The 21,203-nt window shown below is 41.1% G+C and overlaps 1 protein-coding gene across 1 annotated transcript; it reads left to right on the top strand.

Moving 5' to 3' along the window:
• The first annotated feature begins 72 nt into the window (after window positions 1-72).
• LOC134668099 (probable DNA mismatch repair protein Msh6) lies at window positions 73-18,993 on the top strand. Its single transcript, XM_063525592.1, has 19 exons — window positions 73-334; window positions 1,549-1,695; window positions 2,233-2,365; window positions 3,820-4,012; window positions 4,833-4,967; window positions 5,110-5,245; window positions 6,018-6,157; window positions 8,328-8,462; window positions 9,440-9,629; window positions 12,203-12,509; window positions 13,200-13,355; window positions 13,563-13,809; window positions 14,660-14,815; window positions 15,302-15,436; window positions 16,068-16,289; window positions 16,941-17,114; window positions 17,563-17,740; window positions 18,137-18,288; window positions 18,678-18,993. The coding sequence occupies exons 1-19, from the start codon at window positions 181-183 to the stop codon at window positions 18,957-18,959; spliced, it is 3,372 nt and encodes a 1,123-aa protein (XP_063381662.1). The 5' UTR covers window positions 73-180; the 3' UTR covers window positions 18,960-18,993.
• The last annotated feature ends 2,210 nt before the right edge of the window (window positions 18,994-21,203 follow it).

The raw sequence follows: 21,203 nt of genomic DNA on the forward strand, positions 1-21,203 counted from the left end.
TGCCGAATATCTCTGCACAGTATTTGACATTGACAGTTGACAGGTTGACACATGACATTCAAATTTGGCCCGGTCGGTTTTGCGCCAAAATATTGTCATACGCATTCTTGGATTTATTAATTCCTTATAAATTATAATAACACGTGAGTTACTAAATACACGAGATATTAGACACCAATAATGTCTAAACGCAACAGCGTTGGACCTTCAAATACCCTATTTAACTACTTTACTAAAACACCGCCCGCCAACAAGAAGCCTAAACCCGCAGAAAATGGAGACAAAACGCCGGACCTGGACTCATTAAAAAAAGAAATAGAAGTGAAAATAGAGAGTAAGTGTACATTTGAGTCAATGCTTCTATTGTATAAGGGTGGTATTCCAGCTGTCCAATTTCTTTGTCCAATGTCAGTGCGTCTCAATCTCTCATTAAAGCAAAATGTGAGACGCAATACACATTGGACAAATAAATTGGATAGGTGGAATACCACCCGTTATAGGCCTATACTTTTCCTTGGATAGGTTTAAACCATACCTACATATTTAATGGTTCATAAAAAAGCCTCTCTGTTCCATATTGTGGCCCAAAATAGAATCTATTAGGTACTCAATTTTTTTTTTCTGTAGTACTTAGTCTATATTGTGTCCTACTGCTGGGTAAAGGCCTCCGCCAATCGTCATGGCTTGGTAGATGCTTCTGCCAGTCACCACAAAATGACTCCAGGTCATTTGCCATCTCGTTTTTGGCCTGCCTCTGTTTCTGATGATCTGTGGTACCCATTGGGTTGCTATTTTGGCCCATCTGTCTGGGTGCATCCTACAGGTTCACTACTCAATCACTACATCTTATAAAACAAAGTCCCCCGCTGCATCTGTCCGTTTGTATGTTTGCGATGAACTCTAAAACTACTGAACGGATTTCAATAGAGTGGTTCTTGAGGAAGGTTTAGTTGTCTCTCTCTCTCTCTCTCTAGCCTTTTTCTACCCTTCGGGTGTAGGTCTCCTTCATTTTACGCCATTTGTCACGGTCTTTTGCAACCTGGAGCCACTTCTTCCCCGCAGTCCTTTTGATGTCGTCGTCCCAACGCATCTTGGGTCTACTTTGGAGACGCTCCTCCCCCCATGGTCGCCACTCAAGTAGTCGTTTACTCCACGAGTCAGTCTTTCTTGCTATACGACCCGCCCATTCCCACTTCAAATTTGCTACGCGTTTCACAACATCCGTGACCTTGCTCTGCTGTCTCAGCCACTCGTTTGTTTTACGGTCTCTCAATGTGACCCCCACCAGTTTTCTCTCTAGCGCCCGCTGGACAACGTTCAGTTTATGTAATATGTCCTTAGTGAAAACCCAGGTTTCAGCTCTATAGGTGAGAACAGGTAGGATACATTGGTCAAATATGTGTGCTTTTTGTTCGGCTTTAAGGTTCATTTTGAAGGCAAACTCAGGTCAAAAAGTCAAAAAGGTTTAGTTGTACAATTTGTTAACCCATGTGAAGCCGCCGGGTCTATACTTTTGTATAAAATAAAAGACCAATTATATTTTTATAGGTAAGAAACGCGAGAGGCAAGTTACCCCCTCTCCAGAAGTGAAGCAGGAAGAACACAGCGATGGTGACGAACCAATTGCTCCTAAGAAACGCAAAAGGATCCGGTTGAATCCTTTGGATTCCGATGATTCTGACACAGAAAATAAAGGTAGATTTTAAACCTGCATGTATCTATTCAAGGTTTTTTAATTTAGAACTTGTTTTGAACTCGTATTGATGAGTTTTTCGGAACTTATGTACGAAATATCATTTGATATTTGCCAGTTGCTTTTCGGTGAAGGAAAACATCGTGAGGATACCGGACTAATCCCAATAAGGCCCAGTTTCCCCTCTGGGTTGGAAGGTCAGAAGGCAGTCGCTTTCGTAAAAACTAGTGCCTACGTTAAATCATGGGATTAGTTGTCAAGCGGACCCCAGGCTCCCATGAGCCGTGGCAAAATGCCGGGATAACGCCAGGAAGAAGATTACCATCAAGGTAGAATTATCTTCTTGAACTATGAGGAGGAGGCCAGTGCCAAACAGGATCACCAGGATGTGTACAATGTTTTGTCAAAAAATCTTGTGGCATTTTTTTTGTTTAACTGTTATTTCTTTTCATTATTTCGACTAAACAGGAATGAATAAAAGAAAAGAATTTTTCTTGTTAAATTTGACTAATATTGTTTACAATATTTTGGTTGTTTAGTAGATAACATAATTGAGACCCCAAAGGAGAAGACAGCATTAGCGAAGAAACTGAATGATAGTTTTAAGTATGAGCCCGTCCAGTCACCAAAGGCTCCCAGCAAGAGCTCAAAGAAACCAGCTGCAGCTAATGGGTAATTTTTATTTATTTATAAAATACTTAGTAAATACAGATGTAGTGCATATAGATGGTCAAGCAAATCTTGTCAGTAGAAAAAGGCGCGAAATTCAAATTTTCTATGAGACGCTATCCCTTCGCGCCTACATTTTTCAAATTTGCCGCCTTTTTCTACTATAATTATTTTTCATTATATATTCATGGGAATATATGAACTTGTCTTGATATTTCCGTCAGTCTCGGATATATCGGAGCATTGTTAATAATGGCGTAAGAGACAGCACCATCGACAATAAGGTCCCTTTTCATAAATAACGTTACAATTACTAACGGTATGAATTGTCCAATGTTAAGTAAACCCTAAATGGCTCAATAAAGTCCGTGACACTGCCATGCTTCGAGCAACACCGGCTTCCGACACGTCGGAAGGGAGGGGCCCAAGCGATATCTCACCGTACAAATCATTCTGCCATTTTTCGCGGGAGAAGGTGCACACAGTCGCACTTCTCACACACTTACATACAAAATCCAATCAAAGGCCCTACCGCGAACCACGTTCGACGTGTTGCCTCTCTATGGCACTTGTAAATTCATACGTAAGTGTGACAGGGAGGCAACACGTCGAACGTGGTTTGCGGTAGGCCCTCTGTAATGACGACACAAATACATAGAAAATGACACACGTCAAAGACAAATCTTGCAAACCTCGATCTCTTTTTGTGTACGGACGAGTGACTAGTGTCACAACACGCACACTAACACATTTTCGTTGAAGTATGTCATTGTATTCTGAGAGATGAGAAGTCGGATTTGTCGCTCGACCGATCCGCAATTTGTACTGAGCGAGCAAAATCGATAAATCCAACAATTACTTGAGACTAAAATATAATAATTGTATTTAAATGTAATTAAACGTATGATATGTAAAAAAAATATTACATGTGAAATGTAACACTTTCTTTTTGTAAATTTGATGTCCCCGACCTCTTTTTATAACAAAAAACCGAGCAAACAGGCATTTTTGTGCAGCAGTGTTCACGCGCGCGTGTGGACTCGGTCTAGTGAAAAATCCAAGTGCAACTAGTTTTATTACCCGCGCTAGATTATATTGACGCGCTAATCTTGTACCTCGGCAGAGGGGAAATAGTGCGAATGCCGCCTCCCTTCCGTGTTGCTCGAAGCTGCCATGAGTGCCATACGAAAATCTGAATTGTCGTCCGCCCTGCGACCCGTCGTCATTATTATTATTATTGCGAGCCTATTGTGTCCCACTGCTGGGCAAAGGCCTCCCCCCTCTTCTTCCACTCCTCCCGATTTTGAGCTGCATCTGGCCAGTCTCTCAAAAAGGAAAGTTATCCCGCCATCGCCGACGAGGTCTGCCGAATCCCCGGTTCGACTCACGGGGCACCAACTCCGTGGTTATCTTGGCCCATAACATTTAAATTCATACTGCCACATTTTTTCATGCAGACAAGCCGTACCAGCAAAGACTGAGACAGCAGATGAGTTGCCGGTCAACGATGATGGCAACTGGGTGCACTGCAAGCTGGACTGGCTCCGGCCAGACAAGATTCGCGACGCCAACAAGAGGAAGCCGGATCATCCGGACTATGATCCTTCCACTCTCTTTGTGCCAACAGAGTTCATGAGTAATCAGACTCCTGTAAGTTATTTGGTCATTGCGTTTAAGAGGTCGTACATACTACTGCGTTAGGTTGTCGTAATTTGCAGAAAATACTAAAATTCTACATGTGGGTAATGTTATAATCAAGTCAGTTCCGTTCAAGCAAAAATGAACATTAAATACACATAGTGTGGGTCGAATTCAACGTATTCATTACGCAATCAAACTTTTTGATAGTGGAATTTGTTTCAACACATTAAGGGCCCCCCCACATCTGGCGTCTTTCGAGCGTCGGCGTCTACAATTCTATGGCCGACGTCGACGCAACGTCGACGCAGCGTCGACGCAACTGCGCAGCGACGTCATTTTCCATAGCGCTGGACCGACGCCGACAGACGCCGACGCTCGAAAGACGCCAGATGTGGGGGGGCCCTAACTGCTAATAGGCTAGGGGGCATAGCCTAGGAACAAACTTGTATGGCGGTGAACGCACATGTGCGTTGGTGGCAGTGAATGCGATAATCGAAAATAAAAGGCGCTATGTTTAAAGCCAATTGAAGTTTCTCACAAAAAATACTAAATTCCAAAGTTCCCAGCAACTTTTTGGCTTGTCCGTATTAAAATATCCAGCATATATTATTGTGTGCCTGACAGTATCATAGTTAGGGCCAGTTGCACCAACCACATTTGACAGACTGATCAACGTCAGCCGGCGCGTCCCGGCGCTTTACTATGAAACTTTCCATACATATAAATTTAGCGAACACTTTAACGATGCAAATAGTTTGGTGCAACCGACCCTTATATTGTCAAATAATCCATCATACCTACTCAAGCTTTCCTCTGTGTATTTCTCCAGGCTCATCGTCAATGGTGGCAAATGAAGTCATCACATTACGATTGCGTTCTTTTCTTCAAAGTCGGCAAATTCTACGAATTGTACCACATGGACGCCGCGGTCGGGGTCAACGAACTCGGATTCTCTTACATGAAGGTAACATACACTTAAATTTGTGCCTTATTTACTTGGTTTTAAAATTAATTTTTGTTTGAGGGTTATCGGTAATCTGAAATGTCAAGTTGCCGTTGATATATGTACCTTAAGGTTTTCGTATTATGGTTCATTTTTATTGTAGGGTGACTTCGCTCACTCCGGTTTCCCGGAGAGCGCGTACGCTAGAATGGCCAATACGCTGGTCTCCAAAGGCTACAAAGTAGCTCGAGTTGAGCAAACGGAGACGCCTGATATGATGCAGGATAGATGCAAGAAACGTAAGTGGACAAATAAAACTAATATTAGTGGCTATATGTTCCTTGGGCCTTGCAAACTCCGCAAACCGCTCTTAAAATTTCACGTCAATCGGTTGTTAAATACTGTTCATACGAAATCAGTTTCGCCCAAGCTAGAAATAAGACAATAATCTGTTTTCATGTCATGTAAGGTGGTGGTATCTACTGGTGCTCGACGCGTTCCCAGTACATGTCATCTTGAAACTTAAGTCATTGCCAATAGTGACAGCAGGGTGTCATCTATTGGCCATTAGCATGTCGAGCACTAGTATGTAGACTTCAAAGATTACACTTTTGTACCTTACTCCCTTGTAATAAGGCGAAAAGTGTAAACATATCTTTGACGTCGACTGTACCACCACCTTATAGATTCTAAACGCAGATAGATAAGCCTATTAAACTAGATAAGTCTTAAAATAAATCATGGTATATTTAAAATATGGTTGAACAGCCAGTATAGTTTATAACATGGTACAAGCGATAACTTTGTTCTATATGAAAAATAACACACTCCCAAATTATTCTCCTGAACTTTATTACTGTTAATTTTTATTGTAGCACTTGTCCTTCTGTCTACTTTACTCATTGACTTCTTCTTCTTGATCGGGACACTCTTGACAGAGCGGTCGTGGTCATCATTGGAAGTCTCCCTTTGTGACACGTTTGACGGCTCGCCTCCACTCCTCCCTGACGGCTGCGCGTTTAGCGCTTTAGCTCATTGACTTAAAACTACTTAAATGTACACATATTCCAGTGGGTCAAACCTCAAAGTTCGACAAGGTAGTGCGTCGTGAAATATGCCAGGTGACGCTGCGGGGCGCGCACGCGGCCGGTCTGCAGGACCCCGGCCCGGTCGAGCCTGGCGCCGACTACATGCTGTGTGTTGCCGAGGAGGTGGGTATTCAGTCTATCGTCTTTTAGGGTTCCGTAGCCATAGGGTAAAAACGGGACCCTATTACTAAGACTCCACTCTCAAGAACCCTGATAGTTAGACAGTTGAAATTTTCATAGATGATTTATTTCCGTTGCCGCTATAACAACAAATACTAAAAAAAGTACGGAACCCTCGGCGTCCGACTCACACATGTCCGGTTTTTAAAGGTATGGCTATGCCCGGCCACTTTATTAGCTATTTCGGCTTATTTTATGTTTCTTTCCTTAATTTTCTTTTTTTTTGTCTGTTACCTTCCGTGATTATTTCTCACTTGATGGTCTCATTGGAAGATCAGCGCTGGAAGTCGCCAGCAACATGCTGAGATGGGGCCATTTCGTGACACTTAATTTTTCAGTATATTATTTCTATGTATGTCTACACCAGTAAAAAACTATTATATGCTATTCTATTAGGCCAAGCAATAAGAAGTTATAGAGGGAAATGCTAGGAACACAATTTTTGACTCCGTAGCTTCGTTTGGACTAGTTAGGAGGTGAACATATCAAAAGTCCCCGGCCGTAGCCCCGGTGCTGGGGGGTAGAGGGGGGAAAGAAGGTCTCATTTTTCGGTTTTTCACTTATATCTTGGAAACTTTGCGTCTTAACGACATGACTACTAAGACAAACCAAAACCTGATAAAATTTGTTACAAGTTTTATTCAGTCAAGTTTTTCGAATTCTTTAATAGTTTTTGAGATTTCACTCTTGAAAGTTTATTTAAGGCTTTCAATTTTATCTTGATATCTACATTAGTGAAGCTCTTAGGCCGTGTTTGGTATCATTTTCGTATAAGTCGGGGGTGCTGAATTCATTTTTGGTATCACATTGACACCATTCCTAAGAAAAAACATGTAAACTTTGAACAAATATCTTTTTTTTTAAATTCCTCTTCACGCTTAAACCGCTCAACCGATTGAATTGAAATTTGGTATACAGATATTTCGAGTCCCTAGACAGGACATAAGATACTTTTTATCTCAATAATCATCCTTTAAAGTTGTGAAATGGAGTATGGGGGGAATTCAACGGCGTCGACGAAACTGAATTCCTGAGGTTAATACTGCTTAAGGTAAGGTTTGAAGTCATGTTTGGTATCATTTTCATCTAAATCACAGATATATACCACCCCAAATTTCATCTAAACCGGTTCAGCGGTTATTGACTCTCCATACAAACTTCCACCCCACTTTTCACACCCTCAAAAGATGTTTTTGGTTATAAAAAGTATCTTATGTCCTTTGTCGAGACTGAAACTATTTCTATACCAAATTTCAACGAAATTGGTTCAGCTGTTTAAGCGTGAAGAGGGATTTAAAAAAATATGTTTTTTTAAATTTTGGTTTTACTTCGAAATAGTGTCAATGTGATACTATAAATGAATTCAGCACCCCCGATTTATACGAAAATGATACCAAACATGGCCTAACAGCTTCACTGACGTAGATATCAAGATAAAATTAAAATCCCTAAATAAACTTTCAAGAGCGGGTATCTCAAAAACTATTCAAGATATCGAAAAACTTGACTGGATAAAACTTGTAACTAATTTTATCAGCTTTCGGTTTGTCTTAGTAGTCATGTCGCTAAGACGCAAAGTTTCCAAAATATCAATGAAAAACCGAAAAATTCGACCTTCTTACCCCCCTCTACCCCCCAGCACCGGGGCTACAGCCGGGGACTTTTGATATGTTCACCTCCTAACTAGTCCAAACAAAGTTACGGAGTCAAAAATTGTGTTCCTAGCATTTCCCTCTACAACGTTTTTTGAGCATTCATTTCCTGACCTATATTTATTTAAAAGCTTTTATTTAGTTACCTGACCGTTGTCTGTCTGTGTTTAAATTAATCTTGCAAGTTAAATTTGATCCACTTTCCGGTTTCCGATTGAGCTGAAATTTTGCATACTTACGTAAGTCGGGTGACAATGCAATATTATGGTGTCATCGAGCTGATCTGATGATGGAGACGGGAGGTGGCCATAGGAACTATGTGATAAAACAACGAAAAGTAATTGTGTTTGGGGTTTTTAGAATTGTCACGATGAGCATTAGTTGCCTGTGGAAAGAAAAGTACAGTCAGCAATGAAAGCTTGTACTAAAAATGAAATATTTGCCAAAAACTTATTTTCCAGGAAAGCAGCGGCATCAGCACATATGGCGTGTGTTTCGTCGACGCTTCAATAGGGTTGTTCCATCTGGGACAATTCAAGGACGACAAGCATTCCTCAAGACTTCTCACTACTCTCGCGCATTTCCCGCCCGCATTGGTAAGTTTACATAAGAGCTAATTCTCACTGACGTCCAGTTTTTTGCGCGTACGGTTTTTTGCAGGATCCCGTTTTAGTAGTATAGGTGCTAATATAGTAACTTTCACACGACGATTCTGTTTGATCCTGCATACTGGTACATACTACAGAAAACTAGATTCTGCAAAAAACCGGGCAAGTGCGAGTCGGACTCGCGCACGAAGGGTTCCATACCATAATGCAAAAAAAAAAACAAAGAAAATACGGTCACCCATCCAAGTACTGACCCCGCCCGACGTTGCTTAACTCCGGTCAAAAATCACGTTTGTTATATGGGAGCCCCACTTAAATCTTTATTTTATTCTGTTTTTAGTATTTGTTGTTATAGCGGCAACAGAAATACATCATCTGTGAAAATTTCAACTGTCTAGCTATCACGGTTCGTGAGATACAGCCTGGTGACAGACGGACGGACAGCAGAGTCTTAGTAATAGGGTCCCGTTTTACCCTTTGGGTACGGAACCCTAAAAACCGTACCCGCATAAAACTGGACGTCATTGGGTAACAACTCTAAGAACTACATAATTTCCTATATCTGGGGTTCCGGTTTTCTCAAAAGGAAAAAACGGAACCCTTATAGGATCACTCGTGCATCTGTCTGTCCGACCATCCCCCCCTCCCCTTTATCTCCGAAACTAATAGGTTAAAATTTTGAAAAAAGTACACAAAATAGTTCATTACCTACCTATAGATGACAAGAAAACTTATTAGAAATATGCAGTCAAGCGTGAGTCCGACTTAATTACATACTTAGTTTTTGATCCGACCTCTACGGATTTTTTAAAGACTTTTCATTCACGTTCCACTAAAAAGAATATATTGTTAAAAATTGAGTAATATACGGACTACGGAACCCTCGGAGTGCGAATCCGACTCGCACTTGACCGGTTTTCTTGAACTTCGGAACATTTGTAGAATGTGTTAATAATACTTTGCAGATCATATACGACCGTAGATCCACCACAGCGCGTACATCAAAGCTACTCGGCACACATTGCCACCGCGCGCGACGCGAGCCTCAAACATTATGGCCGCCGGAGAAGACGCTTAAAACGCTTGCGGAAAACTATTACAAGACTAATGCCGATGGGGATTGGCCGGAGGGATTGAAGCCGTTCTTACATGAAGGTGAATACAGCGTAAACATATCTAATCAATTCAATTATTATTTATTTAGGGACCACCTGAGATCATTTTTGTTAGTACTTACGACTATGACTTATAGACTATTGTTAGTGTTATGCTCTATATGATACCTATACATAATGTCATTTTGCTATTTTTCTAAGCTTGTCATTAATGTCTAAGTACAAGCTTATCATCTAAATATTTTGATTAAGTGCGGAGTGTACCACGGTCGTAATATACATTATACAAGTGAAACGTTTGAGAAACCCATCTATGGAAGTATGGATTTATATTAGTGTAAAACGTCCTCAATGCTAGAGTTCAAAATGTAGCGTATGTCTTTTGGGATAAAAAGATGTATCGATTGATATCTTATACCACATCATTTGCTTAGTTTTGACACGATCGCACACCCATGTGTACCTACGCAGACGGACAAAATCATAAATATCGTAGTACATATAGTTAGTTCGTTTTTTTTAGCATTAGAAAGAACTCCACTGAAGCAAGCGTGCAGTTTTTATCAGGCTCTTTAATTGTTAATAATTATCTAAGGTTGCCTCCAGAATCTCGCGAACTAAATTGACAGGTCAATGTGCACAAATGATACCACAGTTTGGCCAGTGCTGTTCATATCGATATTTTCAAAAAAGTTTGAATTAGAGAATATCGCGAGAATTCACCGCTAGCGGCGCTACTGTTGCGCGGTCAGTTAAAATGTATCTTTAAGTAATTTAAATTATTTTACAAATGTTACTTGGTATTTCGAAAATTGTGCAATTTTATAGTAATCGATACAAGGATATTTGATAAACATGTTGTAGGTAATTAAATAAATATTTTACTATATTTATTTGTTAGGGAAAACTTACAGCTAGAGTAACAAGTTGTAGGTGATAACATAGAAACAGTGATTTTGGCTCAAAATACAAATAAGGCCGACCCAGACGGGGAAATAAGATAAGATTTTTCATTTATTTTGTGTGGCGTGGACGTAAAAATTAAATCGTCTCGGTGATCCCTATTACTTCGATTGTAAAGAAGACCAGTCCCTAAACTGGACATTCAAGTTGACAATTAGGTCAGAATTTAAATACAGTTAGACCAAAAAAAGTGTGCAGCGATTTTAATAGCCCACGCAGTGCAAGTATTATTTTAAACGTCAAAATTCTATGAAATTATGACGTATTAAATAACAGTTGCACTGCGTGGGCTATCAAAATCACTGCAGACTTTTCTTGGTCTAACTTTAATTATCGATCAATCCCATCTACCGGTCACATTGTATAAAATTAAATCACCAATTTTAGATTTATGGCGACAATCGCGAGCTCTTGATATAAACAACTTGCCCCCAAACCTGCATATTAAGAGCCAACAGGAGTGGTCATATCTCCATACAAACGTACTCGACTGTTTCCTCCGTGGGTTTTGATGCTAGAGCAATGATTTTTTCCAATTCAATGGTTTAAGGCGCTAGAGCCTTTCAAAAATGGCCAAAATGGCCGCATTGACTATGCCGCAATAAATAATAAATAAATAAATAAATAAATATTATAGGACATTCTTACACAGATTGACTAAGTCCCACAGTAAGCTCAAGAAGGCTTGTGTTGTGGGTACTCAGACAACGATATATATAATATACAAATACTTAAATACATAGAAAACACCCATGACTCAGGAACAAATATCTGTATCATCATACAAATAAATGCCCTTACTGGGATTCGAACCCAGGACCATCGGCTTCGCAGGCAGGGTCACTACCCACTAGGCCAGACCGGTCGTCAAATGTCGTCAATGAGAGGTAAGTTATCAAAACTGTCAATCAATTCACCAAAATACATCAATTAGCCAAAAAAGCAAAACGGTCCGGCATAGATAATTTCATAATCATTTATATTTCCAAATTTGGTTACGATTGGTTAAGTTTTGGAGGAGGAAACAGTCGAGTACGTAACCTCGATTTTTGAGATTTTTACGCAGGATTTTTCGCCTTGTCCTTATCGCACTAGTTTTAGGAGCCGCTTCCGTTAGCGAGATGGGTATATTTACCTAAAATAATTAAAAGTCAGCTCCTGTTTCGTCTTAACATTGAAATTTGTCAGTTACACATCCGCACCTCCTGATTTGATTGGTAACGTCACAATCTTACAATCGAATCAACCACTCCTCGTCACATTCATACAAATCGAAATCGTTTGTGACCCCTTTATTATTATCACATGGGTAGTAAGTGCATCTTACTTATCGATATCATTTTATCGACATATACCCCTGCCTATTTTTTCTTTGCTATTCCTGGTATCATTTTATTTGTCAAACTCATGTCAATTTAGTTCGCGAGTTTCTGGAGGCAACTGTAATGTAGCATGGTCAATACATATAATTTACTTCAAATGATTACCGCTATAAGTGTCGGATTTGGAACCACAAGCTTACTTCTGCGAAGTTCTTTCTAATGCTAAAAAAACAAACTATAATAATACATGCTTTTGGTTGCTGTGTGGCCCAGGGGAAAAACATGTCATTTTGGATTTAAAAGTACATTCTCGTCATATTTCTTCCAGGCGACGCCTTAGGCCTAACCCCTGCCCCAAACTGCTACCTAGCCATCAAAGCCTTAGGCGGCTGCGTGTCCTACCTCTCGCAATGCCTCCTCGACATACAAGTACTAGGCATGTCGCAGTTCGAGTCCTTCGCGCCGCCCGACGTGCTAAACAAGACCTTATCGCAAGAGCTCAAGGTTGAGAATAAGTGGGAGGGCGGCAGCACCATGGTGTTGGATGCTATCACGTTGAGGAATTTGAGGATAGTACAGGATGAAGGGTGTTTGTATGACAAGCTGAATTTTTGTGCTACCGCTATGGGTAAAAGGTGAGAAAATATCATAACTATTTTTTTTTACTTTTCTTCTTCTTAGAGTTTTGCAGCTTTTAAAATGCCCGGAGTCTACTCGGCGCACTGATCTCAAAAATTGGCACAAGTACGGATTTTTACGAAAGCAACTGGCACATGAGTTATCAATTCAAAGATCTTGTTGAGATTAGTCCGAATTCCTCACGATGTTTTATTCCTTCAATGAAGAACTATCGCTGAATATCGTTTTTTTTTACAAATATTCGTTTTAAAGTATGTTGGTAGAAACTTGAAACATTTCGCGGCCCTATCACTAAAATGATGGAGCAAAAAATTACTAAAATTACAGAGCTCTTGTCCCCTTGAATTTATGCTTTATGTATCTACAGTCGCCATCGCTCGTATCAGTCGCATCGGTCGCGGTGCTCAAAAATATCTGACCACGCACTCTAGCGCCTTGACAATAGAGGCGTGTTCTGATATTTGCGAGCACCTTGGCCGCTCTGATATATCTGATGGCGAGTGTTCTTAGAAATGCCACAGAATAAATAATAGTACTAGGTACAGATGATTCACTCGCGGCTTATGGCTAACCATAAGCCGCGTTTTGGTGGCTAACCACCAAAATTTGTGTGGGACGGATGTCAACGAAATCGCGGAGTGAGCCACGCCTGGAAATGCGCTTAAAATGTGTACCTATATTTTCAGATTGTTATACCAGTGGGTATGTGCGCCCAGCTGCAACCTAGCCGTTATAAAGGAACGCCAGGAGGCTGTTAAGGAGTTGTTCGAGAACCAAGAGCTGAGTCAAGATGCGAAGAATATACTCACCACGTTGCCAGATTTGGAACGGCTTTTAGCGAAGTACGTGATTGCAACTCAGATGTTATTTTCATAGGATTAAGGTTCAAAATTCAGTCATACTACATACGCTTACGATATTGTAACTGCACAGTGTACTGTATTTATAAGGAGCATCGTTAATAATGGCGTAAGCGCCATCGACAATAAGGTCCCTTTTCATAGATAACGTCACATTTCATTATCTATAAATGCGATGTTCGTTCGCAGAGTGCACACCCTCGGCAACCTAAAGCGCTCGACATCGCACCCCGACTCGCGCGCCATCTTCTACGAAGAGAAGACCTACTCGAAACGAAAAGTCCTCGACTTCATTGCAGTCCTCAACGGATTCCAGTCTGCGCTGAAACTTGTCGAGTTATTTGATGACGCAGAAAGCGGAATGTTGAAGAAATTAACGAAGTTTAGTCCGCGTGGAAAGTTTCCGGATTATAGGGATACGTTGAAGTTTTTCAAGGTTGGTAATTATTTTGTTTTGTAAGAAAGTTTAAACTCTAATGAATGACGGGGCTTCCAACCGGACATCGACTGACTGGCATTCGTATTTGGAACAGTTATCTGAACATAAAACCAACCAAACGATTGACCAGCCAATGGCAGGGTTCACGACGGTCACGGGAGTCGAAAGAGACTATTGACAAGATTTATTATCAGTTGACAGTGTCTCCTGTAGTGCAACATAAAATAGTAGAAATAATAAAATGGAATTAAAAACAAAAACATACTAAATTGTTGCCATGTTTAAGCATTTTACGTCAAAAATGTAATAGTTATGCTCTAGTTTCCTAGGATAGCGGTGCCGTCATATAGCGGCCGTCTCCATACAAATACTACGAGATCCATATTTAGCCGTATTATTTAGTATGGAGGCCGCTATATGACGGCACCGCTATCCTAGGAATACCGATCTTTACGTAAGAAGTGGCACCCTAAAAAAGTTTCTACAATTTCTTGTCGGAGTATACGCACAGTCAAGGTCGTAAATATGTATACATTTTCTACCTTATTCCATTGTAATAAGGTTAAAAATGTTAAAGCTGTAACAATATTTATGGCCTTGAGTTATTTATGGTTCTACCAGGCGTGTCTCACTCCGCGATTTCGTCGCTTTGCTACAGGTAGCTAAAAGTACATCCGTTCGGCCCCAATTTTGGGGTTTGCCATAAGCCGCGCGTGGCGCTGTCGCCACCTAGCGGCCATATCTGATCTGATCTGATCGTGACAGACGCGTTTTGTTAGAGAGTGAGTCTTCTGTACCTAGTACTATTATTTATTCTGTGGTTCTACATTACAGCGTTATTTTACAGGAAGGATTCAACCAATCAGAAGCCGAGAAAGAGGGTCGCATCCTGCCCGGCGTGGGCGTCGATCCCGAGTATGACGGCACTCTGCAACTTATCGACGATATACAGAAGGAGCTGAACGAGTATCTGGCTGAACAGGAGAAGTACTTCAAGTGTCGGGTAAGATTTAACCTTTGGGGTTGTGCACTAATCACGCGAGATGCTTTCGGCTACTTTCTGACCCCCCCTCCCCCTTGGTGATATTTGGTGAGGTTTTTGGCTACGTTCACTGTAGAAGAATACACGTGAGGTCTCCTTATACCCCCCTCCCTCCAACATCTGTCGTGATTTTTCGTGACTCCCCCTCCCCTATCGAACCTCGCGTGATTTGTGCACAAGCCCTGTGAATACGTAAGAAACTCACTGGATCTACCTTTCTAAAAAAACTTCTTTCGACATGAAATCAGGTTCATCTAACAGGTCATTCATGTAGAACAAAAAAAAGGAGAATTTTTAACTATAGCTAAAACACTTGTATTGAAATATGCTCCCATATGGTCGAAATTTGCTATCAATATTCATCCTAGTTATACTTAGCAGTAAATTCTTCCTTTGGAAGTAAAAGAAAAAGAAAATTAATAAGTTTTATGCGTGTATTATTTTCAGTTGAAGTACGTGGGAACTGACAAGAAGCGTTATCAGATAGAGGTACCAGAAAGCGCTACGAAAAGGGCAACTTCTGACTACCACATGGAAGGCGCCCGAAAAGGGTTCAAGAGGTTCTCTACCAGTGAAACTAAGGTAACAACCGAAACATGCGCAAAGCATATTCGCAGCGAAGTTAGATTTTTTTATTATTATTATGAATGGGCTTACTCATGGCCACAGACTAGCCGAGGCGTAGACGTGGCCTACGATGGAGCGAGCTCGCCCAGAAGGTTAATTACAATTGGGAAATTACAAATTGTAAGGTCCAATGTGTATTTTCGTCTCACATTTTGCTTAATGAGAAGAGTGAGACGCAATGCACATTGGAGACAAGGAAATTGGACAGTTGGAATACCACCCTAAGCTAGGATTGCAACAAGTGCTCTAACCAATTAAAAAATCTGCTGTTTCTATTCAAACACTAATCAGATTTATTTGACTCACAAGTTTCAGTTTTCATTCAACTAACTATAGTGCGTCATAAAATAGTAGAAATTAAATAAAATGGAACTAAAAAAATTCCATACTAAATTGTTGCCATGTTCATGTTTAAGCATTTTACGTCAAAAATGTGACAATTACGTAGGAAGTGGCGCCCTCAATAATTTTCTACATTACAACTATACGTCAAATTTATTAAATAGATAAACTAATAATTCACTTTACTTTTTAATAGCAAGCCCTCCCCTTTTATTTTCCTTTATAAAATGTCATACAATTTCAGGACCTCCTAGCCCGTATGACGGCAGCCGAAGAACAAAAGCGCGACGTTCTAAAAGACCTGAGTCGCCGAATGTTTGAGAAATTCTCCAGCAACCACGCGTACTGGGACGCCGCCGTGCAGTGCGTCGCGGTTCTGGACATACTTCTGGCTTTAGCAGAGTTCGCGAGGCAGCAGAGCGGGGATGTTTGTCTGCCGAGTGTTACTTTCGACCCCGAGCAAAAGGTGAGACAACATTAAAAAAGTAAAGTCTTAAAAGACTTGAGCCGTCGAATGTTCGAGAAGTTCTCCAGCAACCAAGCGTAGGCACTGGGACGCCGCCGTGCAGTGCGTGGCAGTTCTGGACATACTTCTGGCTTTAGCAGAGTTCGCGAGGCAGCAGAGCGGGGATGTTTGTCTGCCGAGTGTTACTTTCGACCCCGAGCAAAAGGTGAGACAACATTAAAAAAGTAAAGTCTTAAAAGACTTGAGCCGTCGAATGTTCGAGAAGTTCTCCAGCAACCACGCGTACTGGGACGCCGCCGTTCAGTGCGTCGCGGTTCTGGACATACTTCTGGCTTTAGCAGAATTTGCGAGGCAGCAGAGCGGGGATGTTTGTCTGCCGAGTGTTACATTCGAGTCGGAGCAAAAGGTGAGACAGTGTACTAACATTACTAACCAACACTCGAGGGCAAAGGTGAGACAACACTTTAACGCGTGACCGTGATATCCTTAAAACCTTGAGCCGTCCGTCCAAGAACGCAACTGTTGGGACTGTTAAGAGGTCCTAACGGAGCGGGACAGGCGGGTTTTGACTTTGTTATACTGCTGGAATTTACCACTTTAATTTTTTTATATAAAATTCTTTATCATTATAACGAAATTTTGTTATTGCAGCCCTACATAAACATAGTAGACGGGCGGCACCCGTGCATACCTGTCGCGGAGTTTATCCCCAACGACACCGATCTGGGCGGAGATGCCGCGCTACTCCTGCTGACGGGGCCGAACATGGGCGGCAAGTCCACACTCATGCGGCAGATGGGTCTGCTCACTGTTTTGGCGCATTTGGTAAGTTTAAGGTTACCAGTTCCAAGGTTTTTAAAAGGGTCAAGGGGCTCACAGCCTCAGTGGTAAGCCTCTAGTAGAAGGTTCGATCGGGCAGGCAACTTGACGTTCAATGGGCCGTGTGAAAAGAGCAGCGGGCACTGAGGCCGCTCGCATATATTTGCATTTGTTTGTTATTATCGCCGCACATTCCGCTCTGCTACAAGCTCCGCTACAATGTCTACTCAGCCTACTTTGAAAAAAAAAATGGTAAAATAAGTATTTAGATTTTTTTCTGGTATTAGAGCCTAAAAACTACTTACTATACGCTCTACCAGTGGTGACACTGGACCTCTCGGCTCCGTTCGGCTCAGCGTTGTAACGAGCAATTTATTAGGGTTGGCAAACCTTGACGTTTCTTTGCGTCACAACCACAGATAAGATAATCACAACTATTCAACATTTATTCCAGGGTTCATACGTCCCAGCGTCAGAATGCAGCCTGAGCCTAGTGGACCGTGTGTTCACACGGCTCGGCGCGGCCGACGACATCCTGTCGGGACAGTCCACGTTCCTCGTGGAAATGAACGAAACAGCGGCTATAGTGAAACACGCTACCTTGCATTCATTGGTACTGTTGGATGAACTTGGTAAGTTTTTAATACTGAAAGCGACGGTTACAGTTATCTTACGGCCCAGCGTCAGAATGCAGGCTAAGCTTAGTTGACCGCGTGTTCACACGGCTCGGCGCGGCCGACGATATCCTATTAGGGCAGTCCACGTGCCTCTATAGTTAAGCATGCCACCGTGTATTCCTTCCTATTATCTAACCCTAAAAAGATAATCGCTTGGTTTTCACTATCTGTGTCAAGCTAAAACAAACTCGTTAACTCTACATAAAAGCTCTCATTTGTCACACGCCGCATCATAAAAATTTATGATTATACTAATACAGAATTTTTGAAAACTCGGAGCCTTGTCTATTTTATTCCATGGTAAGCTAAACTAAACCATAACACTGTAATAATAAGCTTCATTATCCCCAGGCCGCGGCACGTCGACCTACGACGGGACAGCGATAGCGTCGGGTGTGTGCGTGGAGCTAGCCGAGCGCGGGTGCCGCGTGGTGTTCTCTACGCACTACCACTCGCTCGTGCACCATCTGGCATCGCATCCTGGAGTTGTGTTGGGACATATGGTGAGTACTTAATAGAAATACAGTTGGAAAATAAACCTTACTGTTTTATCTGTATTAAATTATAGGCATGTTTCAGGCTCGGTATTAGCTAGACACTAAAAGTGCTGGTTATAAATATTTAATACCTGCTACTAATGGGTCTATCAGCACTGTTCACAGCTCGGATTAATATTCAAAACACAGTGATGGTGGCCTTTTTATAGGCTTCTGAGTGGCAAAGGTAATTTGCTACTCAGCCATACGAAGTTTTTCTTGTCATCAAAAAAGTTTGAAGATTTTTATAAGTTTTAATGAAATACGTGTTACGTGTGTTTTATTTATTGAATTTTACATACGATTTTATTTTTAATTAAAACGAAATAAGCAGACAATTTCCAATCCTCAACCAGGCGTGCATGGTGGAAACCGACGAGTCCACAGCGGACAACGACGACCACATCCCCGAGGAGACAATCACGTTCCTCTACAAGTTGTCCCCCGGCGCCTGCCCCAAGTCCTACGGGTTCAACGCGGCGCGCCTCGCCGGGATACCCCGCGAAATCACGCGCCGGGCGCACCAGATTTCGAAGAAGCTGGAAAAAGAGGCGACGTGTGTGCGCGCTTTTAGGGATGTCGTGAAGTTGGACGATGGGAAACATATTAGGGAGCTGCTAGCGGCTTTGAGTATTTAAAAATGAGATTTATTGTTGATAAAATTGTTTTACTATTTTTTTGGCAATATTCAATTATTTGTCGGGAGTTGTAAGTAGTTTTAGGGGGTCGAATATAATTTTTTGTCGTAACTATTGCTAAGTCTGATCATAAGTCTTCAACGCCGCGCGCCTCGCCAGGCTACCCCGCGAGATCACGCGCCGCGCGCATCAGATATCAAAGAAGCTCGAGAAGGAGGCGACGTGTGTGCGCGCTTTTAGGGATGTCGTGAAGTTGGACGATGGGAAACAGATTAGGCAGCTGCTAGCAGCTTGAAAATGAGAATTTACTTTTGATAAAATTGTTTTACGATATTTTTGGCAATAATCAATCATTTGTCAGTAGTTTTAGGCGGTCGAATATAATTTTTTGTCGTAACTATTGCTATTAAGTTTGATGGAAGTTTTCAACGCGGCGCGCCTCGCCGGCATACCCCGCGAGATCACGCGCCGGGCGCACCAGATATCGAAGAAGCTCGAGAAGGAGGCGACGTGTATGCGCGCTTTTAGGGATTTCGTGAAGTTTGAAGATGCTAAACAGATTAGGGAGCTGCTAGCGGCTTTGAGTATTTAAAAATGAGAATTTACTTTTGATAAAATTGTTTTACTAATTTTTTTGGCCATATTCAATAATTTGTCGGGAGTTATAGGTAGTTTTAGGCGGTCGAAAATATTTTTTTGTAATAACTATTGCTATTAAGTTTGATGGAAGTTTTCAACGCCGTGCGCCTCGCCGGCATACCCCGCAGATATCGAAGCAGCTCGAGAAGGAGGCGACGTGTGTGCGCGCCTTTAGGGATGTCGTGAAGTTGGACGACGGGAAACAGATTAGGGAGCTGCTAGCGGCTTTGAGTATTTAAAATGAGAATTTACTTTTGATAAAATTGTTTTACTAATTTTTTTTGGCGATATTGAAGAATTTGAATCGAGTTATTAGTCGTTTTAGGCGGTCGAATATTCCCTTCGTAATACTATTGCTATGATAATAGTTTAAATTAAAGTCTTCAATGGCTTCATAATGGCGTTCGCGGTAAACAGATTAGAGAGCTGTTAGCGGCATTTATAACTGACAACGGTAAAATTGGTTGGTAATATGCTTTTATATTTTTCCTATCAGAGGTAATAAATTTTTAAAAATGGAATAACTATTGAGTTGATGACAGTTTTAAGGAGTTGATTATAAGATACCATGCAACTTAAATTGAAACGTGAGCGAATTCGACCGTTACTTTTCTAATCAAAACAAGGAACAGGAATATTTTGAAGATGATGAGAAATAGATAAGGGAGCTGGCAGCTTTCTAGCCCTAACAGTATTCATAAGTAAGATATATTTTTATTCATTTGTGTGAGTAAAGATATAAACACTATGATAATCATATTGAATACGATATTCAGAATAGCTTTTCTAGTAAAAGAAAATACGGGTACCAATAATTTGAATGATTTGTTTAACAATGTTCCTCCAGGACGAATTTATAAATTAGGATTGGCTTTCCAAAGTTGATCACACTCCACAGTTACTTAGGATGCGTTCAGAAGAGCACTAAAGTGCAAGTTGAACCTTATTGTAATGACTTAAGGTGCATTTAAATCTGTACACATTGACGAGTGTTACGGTTCGTCTTATTGAGCCAGCAGAATAGTGGTAGTAATGAGCTTAGTAAACGTAGTTTATTGTCATTGCGTCTTGTTGCCATGATAAGATTAAAACGCAGAAAAAACAGTATTCGCAATTGATGAAAATGTTGTGTAAACCAGCAGCAACACTTGGACAATCGATGGTCTTTATGACTTGATAATAAGGTACATAATTACGTGTCAGTTTGGCGATGACGATGTTATGTTGTTTTTTTCTTTAAGCATCCATTGGGAACTGTCACCGAAGTATTATTTTAAACATGGAAATTGTCTCCGAAGTATATACCTTAGCAGAGACGTTAAGATTTTCTTAGTCAATGAATTATTGAATTGGTTACTGGTTTATTGTATGGTCTAGAATTTCCTAGTCTGTCGGAGTATAATCTTTTTCAGTTGATCTGATCGTTTTTGTTTAAAGTGCTAGAGATATTCTGTTTGTGCTAGAGTTTTTTTAGGAGTAGAACTATGGTTATCTATGTAAGTTGATTTTAGTTTAAGATTTAAATCATAATGCGGTAACGTCACTTCATTGTATCTAATTCTGATAAAGTCGGGCCAAGGTAACTCTGCATGTGCACTTGCAATG

Source organism: Cydia fagiglandana, chromosome 1, assembly GCF_963556715.1.
Source record: "Cydia fagiglandana chromosome 1, ilCydFagi1.1, whole genome shotgun sequence".
Lineage (NCBI taxonomy): Eukaryota > Metazoa > Arthropoda > Insecta > Lepidoptera > Tortricidae > Cydia > Cydia fagiglandana.

Excerpts from the sequence above, each read along its gene's own strand:
- LOC134668099 (XM_063525592.1), top strand. The coding sequence starts at position 181 with ATGTCTAAACGCAACAGCGTTGGACCTTCAAATACCCTATTTAACTAC. Across the intron at positions 15,437-16,067 it reads TCTCTACCAGTGAAACTAAG|GACCTCCTAGCCCGTATGAC; the intron begins GTAACAACCGAA and ends ATACAATTTCAG. Across the intron at positions 17,741-18,136 it reads GGTACTGTTGGATGAACTTG|GCCGCGGCACGTCGACCTAC; the intron begins GTAAGTTTTTAA and ends CATTATCCCCAG.